The 15,920-nt window shown below is 57.1% G+C and overlaps 5 protein-coding genes across 5 annotated transcripts; all 5 read left to right on the forward strand.

The window, feature by feature from the left end:
- The first annotated feature begins 3,941 nt into the window (after positions 1-3,941).
- On the forward strand, positions 3,942-7,426 carry KVR01_006018 (uncharacterized protein). The gene is made up of 2 exons (XM_044788206.1): positions 3,942-6,814; positions 6,928-7,426. Exons 1-2 carry the CDS (start codon positions 4,427-4,429, stop codon positions 7,045-7,047), a joined length of 2,508 nt encoding a protein of 835 aa, XP_044644821.1. The 5' UTR covers positions 3,942-4,426; the 3' UTR covers positions 7,048-7,426.
- Positions 7,427-7,842: 416 nt separating this feature from the next.
- KVR01_006383 (uncharacterized protein) lies at positions 7,843-10,709 on the forward strand. The gene is made up of 2 exons (XM_044789367.1): positions 7,843-8,249; positions 8,322-10,709. The coding sequence occupies exons 1-2, from the start codon at positions 8,013-8,015 to the stop codon at positions 9,816-9,818; spliced, it is 1,734 nt and encodes a 577-aa protein (XP_044645186.1). The 5' UTR covers positions 7,843-8,012; the 3' UTR covers positions 9,819-10,709.
- A 1,247-nt stretch (positions 10,710-11,956) lies between these two features.
- KVR01_005985 (uncharacterized protein) lies at positions 11,957-12,250 on the forward strand (the record flags this gene model as incomplete). Its single annotated transcript, XM_044793299.1, has 2 exons — positions 11,957-12,099; positions 12,157-12,250. 2 exons carry the CDS (start codon positions 11,957-11,959, stop codon positions 12,248-12,250), a joined length of 237 nt encoding a protein of 78 aa, XP_044644788.1.
- Positions 12,251-12,807: 557 nt separating this feature from the next.
- On the forward strand, positions 12,808-14,572 carry KVR01_005757 (uncharacterized protein). The gene is made up of 3 exons (XM_044788220.1): positions 12,808-13,126; positions 13,179-13,584; positions 13,649-14,572. The coding sequence occupies exons 1-3, from the start codon at positions 12,997-12,999 to the stop codon at positions 14,109-14,111; spliced, it is 999 nt and encodes a 332-aa protein (XP_044644560.1). The 5' UTR covers positions 12,808-12,996; the 3' UTR covers positions 14,112-14,572.
- A 157-nt stretch (positions 14,573-14,729) lies between these two features.
- KVR01_006358 (uncharacterized protein) lies at positions 14,730-15,915 on the forward strand. Its single transcript, XM_044791785.1, has 3 exons — positions 14,730-15,114; positions 15,255-15,333; positions 15,414-15,915. Exons 1-3 carry the CDS (start codon positions 14,903-14,905, stop codon positions 15,483-15,485), a joined length of 363 nt encoding a protein of 120 aa, XP_044645161.1. The 5' UTR covers positions 14,730-14,902; the 3' UTR covers positions 15,486-15,915.
- The last annotated feature ends 5 nt before the right edge of the window (positions 15,916-15,920 follow it).

The raw sequence follows: 15,920 nt of genomic DNA on the forward strand, positions 1-15,920 counted from the left end.
GTCACCAGCCTCCTGAAGTCTAGTCATTGACAGCGTAACGCCTTTCAGATCGACAGCCACTAATCTTACAAGTTCAGCCTGAAGGTGCGAAGACTTTTCCGAGTCGCCGTCGCGCCTTCTGGTGACGGAGTTATCCGTTCCTGCCTAGGTAAAATTCACGAACCCCGCGATTCTGTGCCCAGGTATGCGGGGGTTACCGTAATTGCTGTGTTGGAATAGGAGGCCCGGCGGTTTACTGCGTTTCACCATGTCGGTATTCTAGTTGTCCCGACACCCTCGAAAAAGATTCCGAGCGAATAACAAGAGAGCACTTGAGGAGTGGGAGCAGGGCGTCAGCCTCAATCCAGCTTCTTACACTGCAGCACACCCAAACTGGGCAAATGATTGACGGGGCCGAGCGGGGTTTTCCTCTTTTGTCGCTGATGATGGACCGAATGTTTCCCTGTAGGCCACCCTCCCATTGCCCCTTTTGACACTCCATCGTCAGCGAAATTCTGTGCCGTAAAAGACATTGCCGTTGATATTGTGGTGGGAGTCACTTTGCTTCGTGGGTTCAGGAGGTCCGTGTCCACACTCGACGATTTTCTAACCGCAAACGGCGTGGACCAGACTCGCACTCGGACTCGCAAGGTTCCACCTTTCACTGAAGACCACGTGTTATGGGTACCTAGGTAGTTTGTTTGTTTGTTTGTTAATCCGTATATATCAAAAGGCGGAAGCGGTCTCTTCATACAATGACAGAAGCTCAAAGAACCAGCACTGGAAAAACAAAGTGCTGCCTGGGTATTAGTATTGAGAGAAAACAGAGTTGGTGGCGCATGACTTACTTGTTAGAGCTTACGACGATGTTATCGCGGTGCCGCTACCCTCTCAATCGGGGTTGATACCGGCCCACAGAAAATCCTGTGGGGGCATTGCACAATCTCCTTTCGGGCCACGGAGATTGGGACACGCCTTTGGAGGAGCTTGTCGACAGTTAGACTGAGCCGCATCCCCATCTATTTCTAGAACATTATAAGGAAGAAAATCAGCCCCCTCGATTGACATATAGGGTGTTGCCGAATCATCGGGATTGATAATAAGCAGCGCCGCGCTGTCATGTTACGTGCCCAGGTGTGATATATCTACCCAGCATGGAGGAAGACGGACATTGTGAGCCGACCTCAGCGCTTGATGACTCGAGAAAAGGGGACTCGTTGGCCATCGAGCACATATCATATCAACAAGCCAAGCCCATATGACTAGCCTCAGGGCGACACTTGCCATCTGAAACGGGGTTCTCGTGCTGCCTGGTAACCGTTGACGGCATGAGATGCAAAACGGTGCGTTGCTTACCCCTCAAAGGATGGAAAATTTTCATCTGGGCCGGTGAGCAAGCCGCGATCCTCCTCTCCCCCTCGGCAAAGCCGCGTGCTGGTGGGACTCACCTCGAAGACCTCGGGAGCCGCTCCGGATCCCACCCAGGGAGGGAGCCCAATGGGCGAACCCATGGGCGACAAGCCGTCAGGCGAATGCCCAAAAGAGGGGCGGCAGCAGGCCACCGGCCGCAGCTCTGTCGCCTTCGCAGGGGCTGCATGGGCGCTTCCGGCGTGCTGGGCGGTGTCCGGAATGTCTAGCGCTCCAGGCTGAGCCAGAAAATGAAGCTATCGTGATCTAGGCACGCCGTCGAGGTGGGCTCAAGAGTGCCCCCCCCCCCCATTTTTGCCCTCGGCAGTGGGACGCAAAAAAGACCTTCTGCCATGTGTCCCGTGCGGTCCAGACCATTCTACATTCGCGAGGGTGGATCTGCGGCCGGGTTCGCCCCAACCTTATTACCAACCAACCGAAAGGCCTGACTGGGCTGGGAGGAACCGCCTCCCCCTCCACAGTCCCCTGGATCACAAGATTCGCAATTCGAGCAGACCGAGAAGTCCATACGTTCCGTTAACGGCGGTTCCTGAGTCCTGTCGTTTGGCCAAGACTGGGCTAGAGTGACGGGCATTAATTAATGCACTGACCCATGGGTTCGTCGGTGACATGACACTACGGGACATCTGGAGTAAGCGACCACCTACCGAACTGCTCTCGCCCAGGTGTTACCTTGCTGCTGCAAGCAAAGACGTGCTCGCATACAACCACCTGCACTCGAACGCACGGCGATCCGAGTGGACCGATGTTTGCAGTGCTGCTACGTGTTTCGTCGACGGGGGCCTGGAATCTCCCACTCCAACTCCCAAGGACAGCACGACTCCGCCTCCCGGCACACCCGCGCTGCAATCACTTGACATGTCGATATGGGATTGCGCGCGGAGCGAGTCACGCCTGCCGGGCAAAAGGGCGGAGTGGGATACCAGGACCGGTAGGGGCCGGGCGCGGCACCACGCCCGGGCGCGAGGGACACGTGCGTTGGTGCGCAGTGGCCTTGTTACCTCAGGCTGAGGTGGTGAGACTTGGTCCCGTCTGCCCATGGAATCCGGGGGTTGACTGTGGCCCGTTACCGGCGAGCTTTTTCCCCTTCTGCCCCGTACTTTTCTCGGCATCGTGATGTGCTTAGTACGACCTGAGTGAGTGGTGCGGCAGACGTGAGCGGCTCTTCGTGTTGTGTGACGTGCTCTAAAAATAGGGGGGATGATGGCAACTTTTCTCACGACTGACTGCCTTGGTCGTGCTTTGATAGACGCCGCCACCCACCCAGCGATCCGGGACAAAGGGTGGTATTGACAGCTACCCTACCCCCCACTCGGGTAGTCGCAGCCGACGGGTCATTCGTATGGGGAGACCCCGTCGTCTTGGCGCGGCCGGGTTGGGACAGAAAGAACTGGAAGCGTGCTGCGTTGCAGGGCACCGACAGGGCAGAGCAGGGCGGCATCTGCATGAGGGAGGGTGCGGGAGTCCCCGCATGGAACGGCAGAACGGGTGTGCAATGCAAGGAGGGACTCGTGGGACTCTTTGCTGGGACGACCAGGCAGCCAGAGCGCCCGGGTGGCTTGACAGGACGATCTGGGTGATCTGGACCTGGGCCGAGATTTGGATGCTCTTGTGTGATTTGGCCCTCGCCCAACTCTGAAATGCCTTTTTCTATTTACAGCTGTTCGAGCTGTGACAGATCACATGCTGCACGTGTTCCGAGTCCTCTTCTCCTATTCTCTCAGGCTGTCGGGAGAGAAGACATGGCCAATGCCTCGAGCTAGAATTTTCCATCGTCTCCTCGTGTCGCGTCGCTTGGGTTCTCCAACTTGTTCGTGTCCCACACCCGACACCTGACACACAAGCGGCGGGTGGTTGTCGTGATGATCAGCGACCCGGTCGTGGTGAATACTCTGAACTCCTCCATCACCAACCAACCATTCCTTTTTTTTTTTTTTTTGGCGCCAGCAGCAGCACCAGAGTTCCCATGCGTCAGGCTCTGACCGGGCCGGGCGGCCACATCTCCAAACAGCCCCAAAAAGGTTCCAGAGGGCCCCATCCTGCCGTCCAACCAGCACAGATCGACGGGCTGGGCCTGCCGTCGACGGGCTGCTCGGGCCAGGGCGCTGCGTTGCTGTTACATAACAAAATCCTTGCCGCGGACCCACAATGATGAATGTCGCCCCGGGGATCACGATTTTACCGCCCAATACTGACATCGATGAGAGACACGCGGTGTCTGGTACATGCGCCGATGCCTATGCAACCGGCACATGTCAGGCTCGCAAGCGATCGCGGAGCTCCAGCCCAGCCCATCTCCCCAGACATTGCGCATCTCTAGTGTGGTGGGTGCGTGCGGGCAAACGGACGGGCGGAGCACATGCCCGGAGGGACTGGTCGTGAGGAGATGACCCAATTCAGCTGTCACCATCTCACCGTATGTGGTGGGTGTCCTGCGAGGCGAAGGCAGCGCAGCGGTCAACAGTGAATATATAAGATATAATGGTAGACGGCACAATTATAGGGATGGTTCTCCTGAGGAAGTTGAGGCGATGCACTCCTGCACGACCCGTTACTTCGAGCAGGTTCCACACAACTTGAAGCTCGCCAGTCTAGACTCTCGAGTTGTCATCATGATACATGGCATGGCATTAACATGAAAGATGCATTGCAAGAAACGGTCCGACGTCAAGGTAAGGTGAGTGAGAGGTACAAAGGTACATGTGTACCTGGGTACCTGTGTAACTGGGCAGGAGCCGCGCCCACGCCCCTCCGCCAAACGGAACGGAGCCACGACCCCTGCCACTGCCCAAAGTTGATGGAATCCAGGGCAGCTCATCCCGTCCCACCCAAGGCCAAACCCACACGCCACCCACTCTTATAACCCGCCCTGATATGCCCTTCCGCTCACTGCCCTGATCCTATGCCGCCCATCACCTCTTAGTTCACACAAGGATACCAAGCTTTTCCCTAAAAGTACCTACCACCCACCACCAGTCTCGGTTGCGGGCGTTCCTCAGTCGCGATAACACTCGCAGAGATGGAGCCTGGCCCAACCGATGCTGACCACGATCCTGGCCCTGTTCCTGGGCCTCGCAGTGGGCATGGGAATGACGTCGACCTCGAGCTCGAGCAGCTGGAGCCACAAGACCTATCGTCTGGAACGCAGTCGCCCGAGCCAGAGACGGCCATCAAGAGCGATGACGAGCAACAACAACAACAACAACAGACAGCGCCGACGCATTCGGGGCTGGCCTACCAACAGAGGAAGGAGAAGGGACGGGTCAGGTTCAACAGCAAGGCTGGAATGACATCGGCGGCATCGGGATCTGGAGACAGGCGGCCCTCTGAGGGCGCCACTCGGCCGCGGCCCTCCCTCGTGCGGAACCCCAACTCATCCAACTCGATCGTCTCATCCGAGCCCGACCCAGACATCTCCGATCCGAAGAAACACAAGTCCGCCAGGGAGGCCCAGGAGAGGGCCAAGGCCATCGCCGAGGATGCCCAAAGGAACCCCCTCAGCCACCACGACGAAGATGACGACCGCTTGTTCAACTGGGTACGAGGCAGTCCACCACCTAGCACGGTGTGGTCCGACGACCTGGAAGACGACAACAGGAATGACCTCCTTCCCCTGACGACATTGGACAGTAACCAGCGCGCGGGCGGGCCATCCGGCGCCAGTCCTGAAGAGCCAACCACCCAGGAGCAGATTGAACGGCGCAACTTGGAGGCACAGGAACTTCTCATGGCACACGGCTTTGGTGCCCAGGCTCATGATCTACAGCAAGCAACCTCACCCCAGACAGACGGCGTGGCATCCCCAGGGCAGAGTGGCAAGGCTCCCCGTGGTGGTGTTTTCTACCAGATCCTACAGGCATACCGCAACCCGGACCTCACCTTCCACCAGATGCCGAGCATGGAGTCAGGCCTGACTGCCTACGACTCCCCAGCCGGCCCCCAGATCAACGTCCGGACGCCCAGCTCATCTGGAAGGCAGACGCCCAGGAGGAAGTGGCACGAGAAGCCCGATAACCGCTCGGTCGAGACGCTCGCCACGCTGATCGGCGCGTCGACCAAGCTGGCCAACCCGAACGGCAAGGAGAAGACGGGGGCCGAGGGCCCGCCGCCCACGAGCGACGGGAAACCCAAGAGACCGGCCCACCGACGCAAGACCAGTGGCTCGCGGATCCTGTCCATGATCGGGGCCAGGGGGGCTGAAGACGAAGCGCGGATCACCATCCACGTCGCCGACATCCTGCAGAGGCAGAAGTATCTGATCAAGATGTGCCGCGCCCTGATGCTGTTTGGCGCGCCCACGCACAGGCTGGAGGAGTACCTGTCGATGGCTGCCAACGTGCTCGAGATCACGTGCCAGTTCCTGTACATACCCGGGTGCATGATCATCTCGTTTGACGACGTGCTCACCCACACGGCCGAGGTCAAGATCGTCCGCACGCAGCAGGGCGTCAACCTGGGCAAGCTCAAGGACATCCACGACATCTACAAGGAGGTGCTGCACGACTGCATCGGGCTCGACGACGCGGTGGCGCACCTGGACGAGATCATCTCGGCCAAGGACCGGTTCCCGCTGTGGGTGGTGATCCTGACGTACGGGTTCGCCAGCGCGGTGGTGGCGTGCTTCTTCAGCGCGCGGCTGATCGACCTGCCGCCCATCTTCGTGATGGGCACGGCGCTGGGGTTCATGCAGCTGTACCTGGCGCCCATGTCGCGGACGTACAGCAACGTGTTCGAGATCGTGGCGGCGGTGCTGCTCTCGTTCATAGCGCGGGGGCTGGGCAGCATCCAGGGCGGGGGGCTGTTCTGCTTCTCGGCGCTGGCGCAGAGCTCGATCGCGCTGATCCTGCCCGGGTGGCTGGTGCTGTGCTCTGCGCTGGAGCTGCAGTCCAAGTCGATGGTGGCCGGGTCGGTGCGCATGGTGTACGCCGTCATCTACTCGCTCTTCCTGGGGTACGGCATCACGGTGGGCACGGCGCTGTACGGGGCGGTGGACCCCAACGCGGCGAGCGAGGCGACGTGCCGCGACCCCTTGCCGTCGCACTGGAACTTCCTCTTCATACCGCTGTACGCCTTCTTCAGCACCGTCATGGTCCAGGCCAAGTGGAAGCAGATGCCCGCCATGATCTTCATCGCCACGGCCGGGTACGCGGTCAACTACTGGAGCAGCCAGAAGTTCAGCGCCAGCGCGCCCATCGCGTACACGTTTGGCGCTTTTACCATCGGCGTGCTGGCGAACCTGTACAGCCGACTGCGGCACGGCGTCGCGGCCGCCGCGCTGCTGCCGGCCGTGTACTGCCAGGTGCCCGGGTCGCTGGCGTCGTCGGGGGCCGTGACGAGCGCGATCTGTATCTCCAAGTCGCTTGCTAATGAGGTCGGGTCTGAGGTCTGCGACGCGAGTAATAACCTTGTGAGTAGCAGTCCTAATGTCTTGAACCCAACCACACCTCCTCGCTACCAACCATGTTGTCCGCTTTCCTCCAGTATCAAAGTCGCTGACCATGTCTGTTTTCTGCGTCTTAGGTTTTCAGCGTTGCGGCGAGCATGATTCAGATAGCGATTGGCATCACTGTTGGTTTGTTTCTCAGCGCGCTTATCATATACCCCCTGGGTAAGCGGCGGAGCGGGTTGTGGACGTTATAAAAGCAAAAGGGTCACAGGACGGGTTGGGTCTCAGACGGTGGATTCTGATCAGATCATTGAGATTTCTGATGGATTGGGTCCGGGACGATGGGTCCTGATCGTTGAGGATTTTTGTTTTTGTTTTGGTTGCGATTGATTGATTGATTGCATTAGATGTGGAGTTTTGGGGCCGGAGGCAGGCCATCATATGGGAGCGATGCTTTACACTTTTCTTTTGTTGTTGTTTGCTGATGGATGGCTATAGCACTTCTGATGAATGCCATTTTTGGTCCTGGCTGGGGCTTACTTGTGTTTTGCCAGCATGCTCGATGTTGATTTGCATTGTTTTGTGACTGCGCTTGGGTTAGTTGTGTGGGATGTGTTGTGTTGTCATTTGTTTCTTCAGCTCACTCACTTCCCGGGGTGATATTGCAACCATGATCCATTTCTACGAGTTATGTGGTCCTTGATTCATATGGCCAATCTTGTTGACTGGGATGACCGATGTGGCGTCTGTCTGCCTCACAATCCTTCGAGGCGCTAATCGCGCTCATCTGTTGCGGATCTGCAATCCTTCCCGCCAAAGGGTGAAGCTGCGCCACGCGGCTCACGCCAAGTCTTGCCCAATTTCGACAAAGAAGCCGCCTGGAAACTTGCGAACAACGGGTCCTGCTGACGGCTGGGGGCTATGCAGTGCTTCCACTGCCACTGCCACACGCGGCTGCCTTGTGAGATGCCCCAGGTGCGTATCACATGAGCGCTTATCTCGACAGCCGGCTCTGTTCTTTCGTCTCTTTGATGACGTCGCGTGATCCATCTCATCTCACCTTGACAACTTCCACCTTCATATAAGTTACGGACTTACCTAGAGATACCCACCCTTCTCAATCAACCCAAGGCAACAAACCTACAACGACGACGACCCTCGACCCTCGACCCTCGACTCCTAGAAAACTGCATCCCTATTGTTGAGTCCCCAGGTCATCATGCCCCAGGCAGGCCAGACGACAGGTCCGCACCTGGACATCCACCTCGACGGCATCGGCCGCCCGTACCAGCCCGGCGATATCATCACGGGGCGCGTCGTCCGCCGCACGCACGCCGTCAGCCCCCAGGCCTCGGTGACGATCCAGCTGCTGGGGCGGGCAAAGACCAAGATTGTCGTCAGGAGGAATAATGGTAATAATACGACGCACAGTTACTACCGCAACCGCTTCAACTTTGTATGGACCCAACAGTGTTCTGCCAGACTGAGCCTGAGCGAGTACTGACATATATACTGACATATATCACAGTTCGACGCGGGATACATGCACACAAAGCAGCAGCTGCACCAGGGCCCCATCCACGTGCCCTCGTCCAGCAGCCCCGCGGCGTGGGAGTTCGCCCTCGAGATCCCGACCCGCGCCTCGCCGCGCGCCGTCGCCAGCGAGCTCAGGGACCCCGAGGCGAGCTACCAGCCCGTCGACCCCGGCAGCATCGCCCAGGCCCCGCTGCCCTCGTCGTTCGCAACCGAGGGCAGGCACCACAACACCCGCTTCGAGGCCTACGTCGAGTACCACCTCGAGGCGGCGCTCGTCCAGCAGGGCGCGAGCAGCCACCACAGCAGCCGCCACAGCGACCTCACCACGGCCACCCTCCCGCTGCACATCCGCGCCGCCCCCGTGGTCCCCTACCCGCTGACGGACTTTGGCCTGTCCCGCCGCTCGGCCCCGCTCGCCGCGGCGTCGTACCGCCTCGTCCCCGGGATGGAGGACGCCCAGCTGAGCTTCAAGCAGAAGAGCAAGAAGTTCTTCGGGTCCTCGAGCGTCCCCGCCTTCGGCTTCACGCTGCTGTACGACTGCCCCTCCGTCATCCAGCTCGACAACCCGGCCCCGATCCCGCTGCGCATGCGCGCCGTCCCCGACGCGCGCCGCACGAGCGAGGTCCTGAGGGGGGTCCCCGTGCCCGTCTTGCTCACCTCGCTCGAGATGGTCCTCAAGGCTGACACGAACGTCATTGCGCCCGGCACGTGGGGGACCCATGACGGCGAGGGGACGGTCAAGCATAATGTCGTGCTGCCTGTTGCTTCTGCGGGGGCTGTGCCGGCCGAGGTGCTGAGGACGATGGGCCGTGGGGGTGGGAAGGAGGCGGCGAACTCAGGGGCTGTCCACCGGCCGGCGTCGTCGGGGGGCGCGGACGTGAAGCGGCGCAGTTTGGGACATCCTTCTCCGCCGCGGGATGAGCTCGGGGAGTCGTCGTCGTCAGCGGCACAGGGTCCTGCCCAGCAGCGCAGCTCGAAGGAAGAGCAGGCTGGTGGAGCAGGACAGGGCCCGGAAACACACGACGAGCCGCCACCGCCAGCAGTGGGGGACTCGTCCTCCCCGCCGACGTACCAACCGCGCGACGACAACAACGATGCCCCCCCGCCGCCACCACCAGCGGCCCAAGCCGAGCAACCCCCAGCCTACCAGCCCGCGCCAGCCCAGTCCCCCGCAGCAGCAGGCCCCAACGGCCGCGGGCCCCTCGTGGTCCCCAGCGCGTGGGACGACGCCGACGGGGCCGAGACCGGGGCCTGGATCGACGTCGGCGCGGCGCTGGGCCTCCGCCTGCACGAGACGCACGCCAGCTGCGGGGGCCAGCCGGTGGCGCGCGTGGCGGCGGAGCCCGTGAGCCCCCGGTTCGCGACGTATTGTATCCGGCACTCGCACCGGCTCAAGTGGAAGATTGGGCTTACCGTCGGCGGGGAGAAGATCGATGTCGAGGCGGAGGGGTTTGTTGAGGTTGTTGGGGCTTCTCCTGGGTGTGGGTAGGTTAACTTGACGAATCAACTACCTGGGTGGGGTCTTGATGGCTGGGTTTGGGGGCTTTTCTCTGTGGTCTGGTGTGTTGGATGTTTCTTGTGTGGTTTGTCTTTTCTTTTAAGATACCCTGTTCATAGAGTTTAGCAATGCGCGACTTGGTTGATACCTGGAAGTTTGTTGTCTGGGGACCTGGTATTAGTGGTTTCGTTCTAGATTTTGATGTATCGTGAAGGCGTACGGTCCTTTTATCCGGTTTCGCTTCTATTCCGTCTACGTCCCAAGGACATACATGGCGCCTTCATTCGGTGGCAAACGCTCAAGACCCAACGTTCAAAAACCGTACTCGAGTTGATTACATCAACTTAGCTGGAACCCCATGGGATAAGATGGAGACCACGGATCTGCTTGTTCACTGCAATGCACGACACGCACGGGGCTCATGACCAGTCATAGGGTCGCGTTGTGCGTGCGCACACAGCAAAAAGGCTGATCTGTGGGAAGCATACGCACGTCAGGCAGGCCATCACATGCGAAAGGCAGTGAACGCATACAATGAGTGAGCCAAGAAGCCCAGGGCACGAGAGGGGGCTTTTGGCAACGAAGCCGGAGCAACGAGGGCCAGCTGCCCGGTTGGTAGCTCCGATTCTGTGAACAAGGAAGCGGCGTGGCCCATTTCCAACAGGCGTCATGGACGATTCCTGACTGAAAGGAAGTGGCGACAAGGTCTGGCTGGATGTCAGGGAGTAAATTCTGTATGTACCAAGGGGTTCTCGGTGACGAACAAAAAGCACTGCGCAAGTCTGTGTCATGTTGGTTGATGGTGTTATGTCACAGGACATAGTGCGTCACACAGCAGCCTTCCACATCCCTGGTTCCGCAGCAGGGTCGCCGTGTATATGAATTGCCGTTGGAATCCCCCCCCTTCCCATTAATCAATCTTCTTCTTCCACAGCAAACTCCTGGAACATCGATATCTCTGCCCGCGGCAACATTCCCGGAAAATCAAGACCCATCAGAAGGCTGAAGCGAAAATGCCTAAGCAGCCTGAGGTGACGACACCTAAATACGGACCAGGCGATTTCGTCATTGTAAACGTGGAAGGGGAGCATAAGACTAAAGGCGAAGTCAAGTTTGTCCATACCAAGGACAACGAGCACACCTACACTGTTGCGCGGAAGTTCATTTTCGCACCAGTTGCTGCGTCAGTTACCTTCTACACTAGTTAGTGATTTGGAGTTGAGCTGACTTTTAGAATTGTAGGGCGACTGGGGCGAAGAAGGACAAAGCTCCATGGCGGCCGATCGGAGGTGAGGTAATTTGTAAAGAGGGAAAGCTCACGTCATGGAACGGGAAATAGTTGAGTTGCGACCTATCAAAGAGACATCTGTCTCCGGGGCATATTTTGGTACACTGGGGCGATTTTGGGTTCGGACTGGGGCCCGACTACTACTAGCATCCAGCGCAGAACTGGATCATCTTTTATACCACGTCCCTTTGCAGAACCTAACGCAAAAAAGAAAGAGAAGGTTATGTGACGTCTAGACCAGTTTGAACCAAGTCAGGTCAAGCCCATGGGTATCCAAATGCTTCGGCTCAAGCCTTGGGTCAGAAGTGATCTCCTGCCCTGATCTCCGGTGTCTGAGAAGAATGAGGTTAGTCGGATAATCTTGTTTCATCTTCTCAGGCCACAATCTCTTCCATGCCTCCAGCCGTGGCAGTCTGGAATCTTGCCAAGTCTCTTTGCCGGTGTTGGTGTTTTGAAAACGAAGGCAGGTACGTGTTCCCTGTGTATGGCACTTTGCCCATGTGGCCATAAGACAATGCATCACTGTCATGCTTGTATGGTAAAAACATTTTCAGAGTGTTTGGGTCACTGGAAGCCAGTGTTTTCGGAAGAGTATGCAAGCAGGCCACACGATACAGTACCCTACTAGCCACAAACGATATCAACAGTCATCATGTCTTTGTCTTGTCCAAAAGACCGTCGTAGTCACACTGTCAACACCTTTTATAAAGACACAGCATCTCGTCGCTACTGGATTCAACTTTGGAACTCAAAAGTCTCCCTAGAAAACTGGAGCCAAAGACAAACCTGCAAGGGCATAGCAATAGCCTGAGAATTACAGCGGCCACGGAGAACAGGAACCATGCCAGAAGTTCCGAAATTTAAGAGATATGACAGAGTCAAGGTGAGCTATGAGGGTCACCTGTACACGGCAGAGGTCAAGAATGTCAACTCCGGCGTGAATCCTCCCAAGTACGTGATCAGGCTCACCGGCGTTGAGACAAGGTTGGTTGGCTTCCAGGATCCTACGAAATATGCTCGAGGACAGCTAACCCTTGACAGGTCAGAAGATGGAAAACTACTCGGATGGCTTGATCTCAGTGGGGGTCTGCAGTTTGAGGTCAACGAATCCAAACTACTCCGGATCGATGCCTAGCCGGGACCTCGTTCTCTTGAAGGGACAACGTCTCGGGTTACTCTCCAGATGTCGACTTTCCTTTTGATGCGAAGGGAATGGATCCGCAGTTTGGGTCATGAGAGCATGAGAATTTAATACAGGGATGAATTGATTTCATAGAATCTTCCTTGACAGAGGGGAATGCGATAACACTCTCATTCTATGCAGTACGACGCATTGCTATCAGTGTGGTGTACGAAGGACGGCCCGCTATGCCAGTGATCACGAAGGCCTTCACAGAGGAATAATAGTTAGCTACTCTTCGACATGGTCACCAGAACAGAATCACGAAGCAGCCGAACAGTTTCGTGCCTTGAATCGCACCCCTAATCCCCGACTGGTCGTATGCACAAATTGCGCAGCACAATGGTCTACCGTGTGCCTCCAGGTGATCCTATCGGCGTTAGCGGAATTAGCTACAGGAGAATCCGGCACTAAAAAGCCCCGGCAAATGATATCCCGGGCTGAGGAGCTATAGCCGCTTGCTACCCGTGAGGTAAAATGGGCAGGCAGGCAGGCAAGCCACAAGCCATTTTCGGAATTCAGGCGGCTCATTAGAGGAGGCTTTCTAGGCGAGGATCTCCTATAAGCTGTCTACGGCGGCACTACATGTCAGCGAGCCTTCTCTTCCCGACCCTGTCTCACCGTCTTTGGTCCTCGACATACGTTGCAGTCTGTGATACTGCTCGCAACAAATCTCTATCTCATCCCGACCGAGAAAGATAATGCCAAAGCTTTTAGACAAAGAGGTAGGTCCCATAGGGTATGGTCTCATGGGCTTGACATGGCGCAACGGCCCACCACCGCCCTTGGACCAGTCTTTGGAAGCTATGCGCGCTGCACTGAAGAACGGATGTGAGTAGAAATGCATACATTTCTCTCGGACGATCCTGATGCATTGGTGTAGGCAACTGCTGGAACGGCGGGGAGTTCTACGGCCCGCCTGATAATAACTCCCTGGTCCTGCTGGAGAAGTACCTCGCGAAATACCCAGAGGACGCGGATCAGATATCAATCAGCATCAAGGGAGGCATCAACCCGTCGACGCACAGGATCGATGCCTCTCCCGAGAACACCCGTCGCAGCCTGGATGACTCCATCGCGCAGCTGAAGGGACGCAAGAAGATCGACCTTTTCGAGTTCGGCCGCCGAGACCCGAATGTCCCGATGGAAGTGACCTTTGGCATCATCGAGAAGGAATACATCCAGACCGGCAAGCTAGGGGGCATCTCCTTGTCGGAGGTATCTGCGGAGACGATCCACGAGGCTGTGAAGCACACAAAGATTGCCGCTGTGGAAGTCGAGTTATCCATGTATGTCACGCGAGCTGCAGGCTGAGTCTCTTCCGCTGATTGACCTCTCACCCCCGCGGAACAGGTTCGCCACCGACATCCTGCACAACGGCATCGCCGCGGCGTGTGCCCAGCACGGGATCCCAATCATCGCCTACTCGCCCGTGGGCAGGGGCATGCTGACGGGCCAGTTCAGGACGGTCGAGGACATACCCAAGGACTCGCTGCTGACGCAGATGGGGTTCCCCCGCTTCGACAAGGAGAACATGGAGAGGAACGTCGCGCTGGTCGACAAGGTGGGGGAGCTCGCCGGGGAGAAGGGGTGCACGCCGGCGCAGCTTGCCATCAACTGGACGCGCTCGCTCTCGCGGCGTCCTGGGATGCCGGTCATCATCCCGATACCGGGTGCCAGCGCCGCGGGGCGGGTGGAGGAGAACAGCAAGGTGGTTGAGATCACGGATTCCGAGATGGCGCAGATCGATGCCATCTTGGCTGACTTCACCCCTTCTGGCGAGCGGTACCCTGTCGGACATTCGACTAATACTTGAGTGTACCATACCAAGGTAGGTTTTATGATAGAAGAGACGGCGGTCGCACATGCGGTGGCACGAACTTCCGGACATCCTCAGGATCACAGCCTGTTCCAGCAAGCAAGACAGAACTTAGGAAGATTCTCATTCGATGCGAACGACTTCAAGGATTTATGCTCGGATGATGAGCTCATGAGCAGTACAGGCGAAGAGATGGCTCGGCTGCCGAAGGATCTCCCCAAATCCTCTCATGATCCATGGACTAGAAATTTCTTTATCTTTGTAGTCATCGGCTAGGCCTGACTCGCTCTGCTGGAATCACGGTCCATCGATGGGGTTTCAGCGATTTCGTGACGATGGACACAAGGTGCAAATTTGTTCAAGTTTTCTCAGCAAATTGAAATGAAGTTTTTCAAAAGGTACAGAAATAGTAATCAATCCATTTCTGAAGCTGAAAGATGTGCAATCGCGCCTCACAAGCTGCTGCCCTTGAGCTGCACTTCTGCTTGTTCAGTGGAATCAATTGATATATGGTGGTTCTGCTGAACCCGAACCCTTCAATATCAGCCGATTCCCAACATGGAACGTCCCACCGACCCTAGCCGGCCAAACGGAAAGTCGCCTGTTGACACAGCTCGCAGAATCAATTTCGACAAGCAACAACCCACAACTCCCAGCGTTAGCTACCTGAACTCTATCCCCCACCATCTTTCTTCTTCAAGCTCTGAGATCAACAAGCCCTGCTTGCCGACCCTACCTCAGGCGCCCACCTTGTAATCTTCGCACCAATCCTCCAGCAATCGTTGAAAATGGCCTCAACCGCACCGAGGGCAGTCGCCGACTCCGTGGCCGCCCTGGCAGCCAAGAACCAGGCACCCCACTTCCTGATCGTCTACGCCAGCATCGTCAACGGCCGCAGCTGGTGCGGCGACTGCGTCCGGGCGGAGCCGCTCATCCAGGACAAGTTCCCCGCCGGCGAGCAGTCACGCCTGACCGTCCAGTACGCCGGCGACAGGGATACGTAGGTTTTTGGACCCTAGAATCTCCCATGCATATCCCTGCTTCCCCTTCTCTCCGCTCCCTCACGGTCACGGGCTTGATTAATTCCTAACTCGGTGTGTATTCTCCCTTGCTCTCTGACTGACACGTTGTGGTGAATAGATGGAGATCGCCCGAGAACGAGTGGCGCAAATTTGGCGTGCCTGCTCTGCCTACGCTCTACAAGGTCACTCCGGATGGGGTAAGTCAGCGCCATATCCGCACTTATTTACACGATACTTACCGCTTCCGACTGTGTCTCTAACGCCTCTTTCTTTGTAGTCTTGGTCTCAGCTGGTCGAAGGAGAGGTCTACGACAAGAAGAAGCTGGACGCATTTGTCGGCACGCAATAGTAGACGTGAGAGCTTAGTGCGCATCATCATCTGCACATGTGCTTTGTGTTGGTAGCCACCCTTGAGCTTAGGCTAGCCCGATATCTAGCTATGACACATCGATTATACCCCCAGTCGGCCTGTTGTGATGTAAATTGCACCCGGTGTTATAGCCAGCGATTAGAGCGTCAGAAGTTGTCTAGTTGTTTATTATCATTTTGCATTCAGGGACGGCTTGGTATCACGGATCCCAGGACCTCGACTTCCGTGGGAAACGTGGGACTACATCGCTTAACTGAACAATACCAGGTCAAAATCACGCGGACCAAAGTGCTGTACTGCAAGTGTGGCTAGCCATACAATGGCGGAGAGTATATTCAAGGGCAGGCCGTGCCCAATTTTATGAACCAAGAATATATATGTGCACATAGAAGAAGCATCGTCGCTGCAATCACA

The sequence above is a fragment of the Diaporthe batatas genome (genome assembly GCF_019321695.1).
Source record: "Diaporthe batatas strain CRI 302-4 chromosome Unknown Contig00006, whole genome shotgun sequence".
NCBI classification, from domain to species: Eukaryota; Fungi; Ascomycota; class Sordariomycetes; order Diaporthales; family Diaporthaceae; genus Diaporthe; species Diaporthe batatas.

Excerpts from the sequence above, each read along its gene's own strand:
- KVR01_006018 (XM_044788206.1), top strand. The coding sequence starts at position 4,427 with ATGGAGCCTGGCCCAACCGATGCTGACCACGATCCTGGCCCTGTTCCT. Across the intron at positions 6,815-6,927 it reads GCGACGCGAGTAATAACCTT|GTTTTCAGCGTTGCGGCGAG; the intron begins GTGAGTAGCAGT and ends TCTGCGTCTTAG.
- KVR01_006383 (XM_044789367.1), top strand. The coding sequence starts at position 8,013 with ATGCCCCAGGCAGGCCAGACGACAGGTCCGCACCTGGACATCCACCTC. Across the intron at positions 8,250-8,321 it reads ACCGCAACCGCTTCAACTTT|TTCGACGCGGGATACATGCA; the intron begins GTATGGACCCAA and ends CATATATCACAG.
- KVR01_005757 (XM_044788220.1), top strand. The coding sequence starts at position 12,997 with ATGCCAAAGCTTTTAGACAAAGAGGTAGGTCCCATAGGGTATGGTCTC. Across the intron at positions 13,127-13,178 it reads CGCTGCACTGAAGAACGGAT|GCAACTGCTGGAACGGCGGG; the intron begins GTGAGTAGAAAT and ends GCATTGGTGTAG. Across the intron at positions 13,585-13,648 it reads GTGGAAGTCGAGTTATCCAT|GTTCGCCACCGACATCCTGC; the intron begins GTATGTCACGCG and ends CCCGCGGAACAG.
- KVR01_006358 (XM_044791785.1), top strand. The coding sequence starts at position 14,903 with ATGGCCTCAACCGCACCGAGGGCAGTCGCCGACTCCGTGGCCGCCCTG. Across the intron at positions 15,115-15,254 it reads TACGCCGGCGACAGGGATAC|ATGGAGATCGCCCGAGAACG; the intron begins GTAGGTTTTTGG and ends TGTGGTGAATAG. Across the intron at positions 15,334-15,413 it reads ACAAGGTCACTCCGGATGGG|TCTTGGTCTCAGCTGGTCGA; the intron begins GTAAGTCAGCGC and ends CTTTCTTTGTAG.